The 10,000-nt window shown below is 56.6% G+C and overlaps 2 protein-coding genes across 2 annotated transcripts; both read left to right on the top strand.

The window, feature by feature from the left end:
* Nucleotides 1-80: 80 nt before the first annotated feature.
* Nucleotides 81-2,674, top strand: LOC311316329 (C2 calcium-dependent domain-containing protein 4C-like; the record flags this gene model as incomplete). The annotated part of the gene is made up of 2 exons (XM_084447171.1): nt 81-899; nt 2,111-2,674. The coding sequence occupies 2 exons, from the start codon at nt 81-83 to the stop codon at nt 2,672-2,674; spliced, it is 1,383 nt and encodes a 460-aa protein (XP_084303297.1).
* A 4,062-nt stretch (nt 2,675-6,736) lies between these two features.
* fem1a (fem-1 homolog a) lies at nt 6,737-8,838 on the top strand. Its single transcript, XM_084447286.1, is given in 2 exon segments — nt 6,737-7,871; nt 7,873-8,838. Coding segments are annotated over 2 exon segments (1,857 nt in total). The 5' UTR covers nt 6,737-6,836; the 3' UTR covers nt 8,695-8,838.
* Nucleotides 8,839-10,000: the final 1,162 nt, after the last annotated feature.

Here is a 10,000-nt window from a genome sequence, read left to right as displayed (position 1 = left end):
GCCTGCATGTGTGTGTGTGTGTGTGTGTGCGCGTGTGTGCGTCTCCAGTGCAGCTCCGGTGAGGGGGCCCCCGTGAAGACATGTGGCTCCTGGAGAAGCTCCGGGGCTCCGCCGGCTCTCGGCCCCGAAACCGTCCCTCGTCGTCGGGGTCGGACAGCCGGTCAACCCTGCAGCTGCTGCCCTCCTCCATTTACACCAACGTCCTCACCCCGGACAAGATCCCCGACTTCTTCATCCCCCCCAAGCTCACGTGCTGCCCCCTGGAGGAGGATGAGGGCGAGGGGGGGGAGGGGCCTCTGCAGCTCCCCCCGGAGCCCCTCCCCCGCTCCTCCCTGCGCCCCTCCGCCTCCGACCACGTCATCTGCACCCAGGCCCCTCCCCGCAAGACCCCGCGGAGCCCGCGCCTGTTCTCACGCCTGGGGGGCGGCGGCGGCGGGGACAAGAGCGGCCTGGTCAAGTCCGCCAACCGCCACATCATCCAGATCGAGAGCGCCGACGAACCCGGGCCAGGGGGCGACGGCAACGGCGGCGGCGACGGGGGGGGGGACCCCAACACCAACGCCGACCCCCTGTCCCAGAGGGCCATGTCGCTGTCCTACGTCCCCAAGGCGCAGACGTCCTACGGCTTCTCCACGCTGATGGAGTCGCCCCACACCCGCCGCAAGGAGTCTCTCTTCCACAGCGACCCCATCAGCCCGCTCACCTCGCCGGGCGCCCAGAGGCGCGGCCAGGGGGCAGCGGGGAACCACCTGGCGCCCGCCGATATCAACCCCTACCGCTACTTCAGCGGGGGGGAGAGCGACACCTGCTCCTCGGCCGAGTCCTCCCCCTTCGCCTCCCCCCTCCTCTCGCGCTCCGCCACCCTGCTGCGCTCCATCGCACAGGAGACGCAGGCCAAGGTAGGGACTCACTGTGTGTGTGTGTGTGTGTGTGTGTGTGTGTGTCTGTTGGACAGGACTCCTCACTGTGTGTGTGTGTGTGTGTCTGTCTGCCTGCCTGTCTGTCTGCCTGTCTGTCTGTTGGAAAGGACTCCTCACTGCCTGTCTGTCTCTCTGTCTGTCAGCCAAGGTAAGGACTCCTCACTCAGTCTGTCTGTCTGCCTGTCTGTCTGTCTGTGAGCCAAGGTAGGGACTCCTCACTCTCTGTCTGTCTGTCTGTCTGGCTGTCTGTCTGTCTGTTGGCCAAGGTAGGGACTCTTCACTGTCTGTCTGTCTGTCTGTCTGTCTGTCTGTCTGTCAGTCAGTCTGCATCATCATGCGTATTTCCACATTTCCACACAGACTAATGAAACCCATCTGGCTTTTCCTTCACCCTCCCCCCCCTCTCTCTCTCTCCTTCCTCTCTCCCTCCCTCCCCCCTCTCTCTCTCTCTCTCTCTCCATCCCTCTCTCTCCCTCCCTCTCCTCCCTCTCTTTCTCTCTCTCCTTCCTCTCTCCCTCCCTCCCCCCCTCTCTCTCTCTCTCTCTCTCCCTCCCTCTCTCTCCCTCTCTCTCCCCCCCTCTCTCTCTCTCCCTCCCTCTCTCTCCCTCTCTCTCCCTCCCTCTCCCTCTCTCTCTCCCTCCCTCCTTCTCTCTCTCTCCCTCCCTCTCCCCCCTCTCTCTCTCTCCTCCCTCTCTCTCTCTCTCTCCCTCCCTCTCTCTCTCTCTCTCCTTCCTCTCTCTCTCGCTCTCCTTCCTCTCTCTCCCTCCTTCTCCTCTCTCTCTCTCCCTCCTTCTCCTTCCTCTCTCTATCTCTCCTTCCTCTCTCCCTCCCTCTCTCCTCCCTCTCCCCCCTCTCTCTCTCCTCTCTCTCTCTCTCTCTCCTTCCTCTCTCTCTCGCTCTCCTCCCTCTCTCTCCCTCTCTCTCCCTCTCCTCCCTCTCCTCCCTCTCTCCTCCCTCTCCTCCCTCTCCTCCCTCTCTCCTCCCTCTCCCCCCTCTCTCTCTCCTCTCTCTCTCCTCCCTCTCCTCCCTCTCCTCCCTCTCCCCCCTCTCTCCTCTCTCTCTCTCTCCTTCCTCTCTCTCTCGCTCTCCTCCCTCTTTCTCCCTCTCCTCCCTCTCTCCTCCCTCTCCTCCCTCTCCTCCCTCTCTCCTCCCTCTCCTCCCTCTCCTCCCTCTCTCTCCCTCTCCTCCAGATGTCTCGTGCCAAGCGCACCCTGGCGCGTCACAGCTCCCTCTCCACCGACGAGTGCAGTTCGGCGGACAACAGCCCCAACGTCCAGCGCCGCCGCCCGCCCCGCTGCCCGCCCTCCCCCGCCTTCCGCACCCTACGCAAGGGGGGCGGGGCCGGTGCCGGGGGCGGGGCCTCGGACCTGACCCAGCGCGTGCACACCGTCAACCTCCACAAGGGCGGCACGCTGCGCCTCAGCACGCACTACGACGCGGAGGCGGCGCGGCTGAGGGTGCGCGTCCTGGCGGCCGAGGACCTCTACGAGCGCCAGGCCGACATCAAGAGCATCAACTGCTGCGTGTCGCTCTACCTGAAGCCGGGGAAGCAGCAGAAGCAGCGCAGCACCATCGTGAAGAACAGCCGGAACCCGGTGTTCAACGAGGACTTCTTCTTCGACTCGCTGCCCCAGGCGCAGGTGAAGGACCTGGCCTTGAAGATGAAGGTGGTGAACAAGGGGACAAGCCTGAAGAGAGACGTCTTGCTGGGGCAGAGAGAGGTGCTCCTGAGAGAGCTGCTGCCGGGGTTCTAGACGTGTGCGCGCACACACACACACACACCGCCCGTGGGCGCACACACACACACACACACACCGCCCGTGGGCGCACACACACACTGCCCGTGAGCACACACACACACAAACACACACTCCGTGAGCACACACACACACACACCGCCTGTGAGCACACATACATACACACACACACACACTGCCGATGGGTACACACACACACACACACATACACACACACAAACACACACACCGCCCGTGGGCACACACACATGCACACACACACACTGCCCGTTGGCACACACACACACATGACACGTATACACAGAGGGCTGCACGATATTGTAAAAAAAACTGACATTGCAGTCTTTTTTTTGCGATATATATTGCGTTATGAAAAAATACAGGAATTTTCAGTAGATGACTGAATAATGAATAAATGGTGATGGGCTGTCGCTGTGCATGCAGAGCCTGTAAATCAGAGTCAGTTGTTATTTCAGACTTCTCTTGTATATTCGTCTTGGGAAATGAGACCTGTTTAACTTTTTGTATCAAGCAGCAAAAAAACAGAAAAGAAAACTCAAAAAAACAGGTACAGTAGCATGACGTGTCTGAGTTAATAAGCCTTACTTGACATCGCTCGTCATAAAAAAGTACTTTGATCAGACTATTGCACACGCACACACTGCAATGACGATGCTGAAACAATATATTGTGCAGCCCCCATACAAACAAACACACACACACACACACACACACACACACACACACACGCACACACTCCTGTCCGCCTCAGATCTGATAAGACTGGATAGGTGACAGATTTGCTCACGCCTACAGTAAATATCCACTGTCCTCAAGTTAATGTGCACAGACGACAGACTGCGCTTAGAATTCAATCAAAAACATTCTGCGCAGACTTGCTCCGTCCCATTAGCCATCATCGTTTTGTGATCTACTGCACCTATCCGAACCACAGCGCCCCCTACTGGCGACAGCAGTGCAGCTCTGGTCCCTACTGTATGTATTTCCACCTGGACTTGGTGCTGCCTGCAGATACAGTTAGAGAAACTGGAGCGGTCAGTCCTCCTGGTGAATATCGTCACGTGCAGTCAGTACCGTGAGTCCAGTGGGTTCCGTATCAGTGAGATGTGAGGCTCTATAACTGTTCACAGTTCCCAGATAGCAAGCGGATCTGGGCCATATACAGGCCGGATCTGGGCCATATACAGGCCAGATCTGGCCCTTGTGGCTTAGTTCCGGCCCATATATGGCCCAGATCCGCTTGGCTATCTGGGTTGGGTTTGTGTTGATTCTGTGCTTTCAAAACACCCACCTTTGCATGCACCAGCAGTGTTCGTGGTGTGTGGATGCTTGTTTGAGAGATGCACAGGCCATATTTTGAGTTTTTTTGTTGTTGCATTAATCGAAATGATGTAACATGAATATGATTGATGTTTGCCCGACTTGTTGTCAACCAAATGGCCAATTAAAAAAAAAGAATCTTGATCTCTGTCATGTTTTTCGAGGCTAATGGGTCGAGGGAATGGCTACATGAGGATCAACCTGAACGGATTGTCTCATTATTTCAGTCTCCTGTGGTTCTTCTGAAACCAGTTCCATACATGTCGTCACCAGGCGGTGACCAGGGGGAAGGTGTCATTTCCTAAGCTGTACCCGGGCGGTGAATCTAAAGATGTCATTTCCTGTACGGTACCAGGTGGTGAATCTAAAGAAGATGTCATTTCCTGTACAGTACCAGGTGGTGAATCTAGAGAAGATGTCATTTCCTGTACAGTACCAGGTGGTGAATCTAAAGAAGAGGTCATTTCCTGTACAGTACCAGGTGGTGAATCTAGAGAAGATGTCATTTCCTGTACAGTACCAGGTGGTGAATCTAGAGAAGATGTCATTTCCTGTACGGTACCAGGTGGTGAATCTAGAGAAGATGTCATTTCCTGTACGGTACCAGGTGGTGAATCTAGAGAAGATGTCATTTCCTGTACAGTACCAGGTGGTGAATCTCGGGAAGATACAGTAATCAGGCCAGCAAGCTGGTGTCATGGCAGCCGTCTCCATGGCGCGGACGAAAGTCGCGAGGACGTCCTACCAAAACATTTGTGGACATATGGACACGGGAGTGGAGACCACAGATGAGATCGGCAGGTGGATGGAGGACCGGGACAACTGGAGACCAAGATGGGAGGCCCGTCTGTGGACGACCTGATGAGGCTTTTCTAGGTGGTGAATCTAGGGAAGATGTCAGCTCCTAGGCTCTACCGGTTGGTGTATCTAGGCAAGGTGTCAGTTCCCAGGCTTTCAGTTCCATACATGTACATCCATACATTGTTCTCTGTAAAGTGCATTGTGTTGCCTCTGGGTATGAAATGCGCTATACAAATAAAAGCTTTGATTGATTGATGTCATCACCCATATTAGTCATTTACCAGGAGGTGAATATGTGGAAGATGTCGGCTCCTAGGTTTTTCACCAGGCGGTGAATCCAGGGGAGTTGCCAGTTCCTGGGCTTTAGCTGGTGGCACAGTAGCTCTACAGGGAGGGTGTTACTTCCTGGGCTTTGAGCCCTGCAGCTCATCATTGTCCCTCTGTGCTTTCTAAATCCCATTTCAATTTGGAACCCCTGCTCTCTTCTCAGCTTCTATTCCACAGAAGAGACCAATAGCGGGGTTTATGAGGGGGGGGCAGAGAGGATTACATCCCCCTCCTCCTCATTATTATCTCTGAAAGAAAGATCACGCAGGGACAGACCGGGTTTAGATTGATTCAGCTCGCTCAAATTAAAATACATCTTCCACCTCTCTCGCTATTTTTGCTCTATTTCTTCTCTATCCTTTCCTCTCTCTCTCTCTCTCTCTCTCTCTTCCTCTATCTGAGAAAGAGGAAGACATTGTAGGAGCGGTAGATTGATATCTATTGTAGTGGAGGCTGCTCATTATATTATGCACACTTCTGCAGATCAGGGATGCAAAGGGAAACGCTATTGTTTCACTCTCAGGTCATCAATTGGAAACGACTCCCCAGTGCACCTGATACACACACACACACACACAGGCGTGCACACACGCACGCACGCACGCACGCACGCATGCATGCACGCACACACACACACACACACACACACACACACACACACTAGCAGTAACAAACCTCCTCTAAATTAAAAGGTTTTTTTTTTTTTTTACTACAAATAAAATAATAAAGAAAGAAAGAAAGAAAGAAAGAAAGAAAGAGAAAGAAAGAAAGAAAGAAAGAAAGAAAGAAAGAAAGAAAGAAAGAAAGAAAGAAAGAAAGAAAGAAAGAAAGAAAGAAAGAAAGAATATTCGCACACACATCCGGTGTTGATGTAGGCTACATGTCATTTTGCTGCCCCCCCCTGGTTAAATTACGAAACGACAGTTTGAATGTGAAAAGGGATATCGCCAGATATGGATCTAATACCAGTCATCTGCAAAGTTGTATCACTCCCTCCCTCTGCCCCTCGACCCCTCTCTCTCTCTCTCTCTCTTTCTCTTTCTCTCTCTCTTTCTCTCAGTCACACACACACACACTCACTCACACTCACACACACACACACACACACACACACACACACACACACACACACACACACACACACACACAATGACCCGGATTTAATTAATTAATTAATTCAACAATTGCATAAATAGGCTACACTGAAATTGAAAACCACGTAACGTAACCCTAACATATTTGACCAGATGATCATCATCAGCTCTTTGTGCCTACACTGCTCTTGGGAGTTGTAGTCTAATGACGTTCGCAGTCTAGTCTGTGAAGCAGCGGACGCACAGTTGACAACTACACGCTCCAGATCCACCCGTCCGATGCCTACGCAGTTCCTCCGCAATGTCTACTGGGAACTAGAGTTCTAATTAGACGGTAAAGCGTTTCGCTCGACCCTCTGTGAAACTACACCACCCAGAATGCTCGTGGTAAATCGTAAACATAGATCTGTCAAACAACACAAACCCCATCTTGACGGCGCCCTCAAAATGGCAGCAAAATGCCAGGGCGAAACCGAGCTACGGTCGAGTTGTCTGTTCTTATTTTAAAACGACAAGCTCTTTCTCGCCTTTCTAAAAAAAAAAAACGTATCTTAGGGGTTTGATGGCTAGCGAGAGAGTCTTAAGACGATTAAAACATGGACATAACCACGGCGGTGTTCAACGCTGCCAGAGACGGTAAGCTGAAACTTATCCAGAAGTTGCTGAGCAACAAAAGTGTCGAGGAGTTGGAAGCGCTCGCCGAGGAGAAGACGCAGGGCGGAACCCCTCTGCTGGTCGCCTCTCGATACGGACACTTAGAGGTGGTGGACTACCTCCTTGAACACTGTAAAGCCAACGTAGAGCTCGGTGGCTCCGTCAATTTTGATGGCGAGACGATTGAAGGGGCCCCTCCGCTGTGGGCGGCTTCCGCGGCGGGTCACCTCCCCGTGGTCCGGACGCTGCTCCAACACGGGGCCTCGGTGAACAACACCACCCTGACCAACTCCACCCCCCTCCGGGCCGCCTGCTTCGACGGGCACCTGGACATCGTCCGTTTCCTGGTGGAGAACCGCGCCGACATGGAGGTGGCCAACCGCCACGGTCACACCTGCCTGATGATCTCCTGCTACAAGGGCCACAAGGAGATCGCCAAGTTCCTCCTGGAGCGCGGCGCCGACGTCAACCGCAAGAGCGTGAAGGGCAACACGGCGTTGCACGACTGCGCCGAATCCGGCAGCCTGGACATCATGAAGATGCTGCTGAAGTGCAACGCGCGCATGGAGCGTGACGGTTACGGGATGACGCCGCTGCTGGCCGCCAGCGTGACGGGGCACACCAACATCGTGGAGTACCTCGCCCACCAGCCCCGTTCGTCCCGCGAGGAGCGCGTCGACGCCCTGGAGCTGCTCGGCGCCACCTTCGTGGACAAGAAGCGCGACCTCCTGGGCGCCATGCGCTACTGGCGCCGGGCCATGGAGCTGAGGCAGCCGGGGGAGAAGGCGGGGATGCTGGTCAAGCCGCCCGCCGCCGGCCCCCCCGTTCCGGCGTACGACTGCGCCCGCGAGGTGACCACGGCCGACGAGCTGGAGGCGCTGATCACCGACCCGGACGAGATGCGCATGCAGGCGCTGCTGGTGCGCGAGCGCATCCTAGGCCCCTCCCACCCGGACACCTCCTACTACATCCGCTACCCGCGGCGCCGTTTACGCCGACTCGGGGAATTTCGAGCGCTGCATCAGCCTGTGGAAGTACGCGCTGGACATGCAGCAGAGCAACCTGGACCCCCTCAGCCCGATGACGGCGTCCAGCTTCCTGTCCTTCGCCGAGCTCTTCTCCTTTGTCCTCCAGGACCGCGCCAAGGGCACGCTGGCCACCCGCGTCACCTTCCGCGACCTGATGGGCGTGCTGGGCAAGAGCGTGCGCGAGGTGGAGCGGGCGGTGGCGCAGCGGGAGAGCCCGCCCGAGGCGCCGCAGTTCTCCAAGGCGCTCGCCATCATCCTGCACCTCCTCTTCCTGCTGGAGAAGCTGGAGGTGACGCCCGAGCAGGAGCACGAGAAGAAGCGCACCGTCTACCGGCTGCTCAAGCTCAACCCGCGGGGGCGCGCCGGCTTCACGCCGCTCCACATGGCGGTGGACAAGGACACCACGTCGGTGGGCCGTTATCCGGTGGGGCGCTTCCCGTCGCATGCCGTGGCGCAGCTGCTGCTGGAGTGCGGCGCCGACGTTGACTCGCGCGACCTCGACAACAACACGCCGCTGCACGTGGCGGCCGCCAACGGGTGCCCGGAGATCATGGCGGCGCTGGTGCGCGCCGGGGCGCACTTCGACGCCACCAACGCCCGGCGGAGGACGGCGTACGAGCTGCTGGACGAGCAGAGCGGCGGTCATCCGGCGTTGCTGCCGCTCAACTACGTCAGCCTGCAGTGCCTGGCGGCGCGCGCCGTCGAGAGACACCGGCTGCCCTACAAGGGACTGATCTCCGAGGAGATGGAGGCCTTCATCGAGCTGCACTGACACACCGCCCCCCTCCCCGCCCCCACACACACACCCCCTCTCCCTCCCTTTGACCTGCAGTAGGCCCCGCCCATCTGGACTCCTCCTCCCCCTCCGCCCTAGTCCACCTCACGTTGACCCCACACCCCCTCACCCTCCCTTTGACCTGCAGTAGGCCCCGTCCACCTGGACTCCTCCGCCCACCTCCCCCCTAGTCCACCTCACGACCCCCCCCCCCCCCCCAGTCCACCTCACGACCCCCCTTCAAGCCCCTCCCACCCGACCCCGGGCTGTCTCCGACCAAAACCACAGCAATAAAAAAACACCCGGCCGCCGAAACGCGCGCCGGGTCACGGCGGGTCATCCTATCAACGGGAGGCCCGATAGCCCTCGATCCGGTCAGGGGCCTCCCTCTCTCCCTCCTTAGGTTTATCCAAAGACACTTCTGAGAAAGTGCTGAGTTTCTGTTTTGGCTGTTTGGACGCCGAGTGTCGGTTTCCGACTCGACTCGACGCCGTCTTTGTCTTTTGGTTTCCTCTCCTTATCTCCTCTCCTTTCGCTCGACGAGAGCGGACGCCTCCGGGCGCCGTGGCGCGGGGGGGGCCCGAATGCGGGGGCCTCTCTCTGTCCAGGGGGCCCGAACGGGTCGGACGGGGGGCTTGTTCGGAGGCGGGCCGCGTCGTGGACGAGGCGCAGAGGTCAGATTAGCCGGGGGAACTGCATGAGAGGCTGAAGAGTGAGTAGGATAGCTCGTTAGTTACACATCTCTCTTATCGCGGGTTCGTCAACAAGCATCCTTTGAACAAATGGAACCGTGTATGTTTGTGCTTGGCTGCCTGATATCCTAGATGTTTTAATAATAAATGTAACATTATTTAAGCCCCGCCCCCCCAATCTCAAAGAGTGATATAACCAAATGTGCCAAAACCAGCCTTACATCTTTTTTTTTGATGGGTCAAAGGTCAAAAGCTACTACACTAGCTTACAGAGCAACAACTTAACTAGCATGGGACTGACTGTTGTAATGTACAGTACTACTGCAGAGAGGCCTAGCCTAGCCTAGCCTAGCCCAGCCCAGCCTAGCCCAGCCTAGCCCAGGCCTAACCTGTAGCCCAGGCCTAACCTGTCTCCTCACGGCTTGTAGACTGAGTGTGTTTGTTTTACATCCCGGTCCATCCCCTGGAATGGTCCGGGTCCAGGCAGCGTGACCTCGGGGACTATGAGGGGGAGGAGTTGAGGCTTCATCATCCCGCCTACTCTCCAGCGAACGGGCGGACCCGACCTCGTCCAGACTCCGCCCCTTTCTCCGCGGTCCACGCAGAAACAT

Source organism: Borostomias antarcticus (assembly GCF_949987555.1).
Source record: "Borostomias antarcticus genome assembly, chromosome: 12".
In the NCBI taxonomy this organism is placed as follows: Eukaryota; Metazoa; Chordata; class Actinopteri; order Stomiiformes; family Stomiidae; genus Borostomias; species Borostomias antarcticus.
The sequence above is the reverse complement of the archived record's forward strand: the minus strand, read 5'-3'. Positions and strand labels throughout refer to the sequence as shown.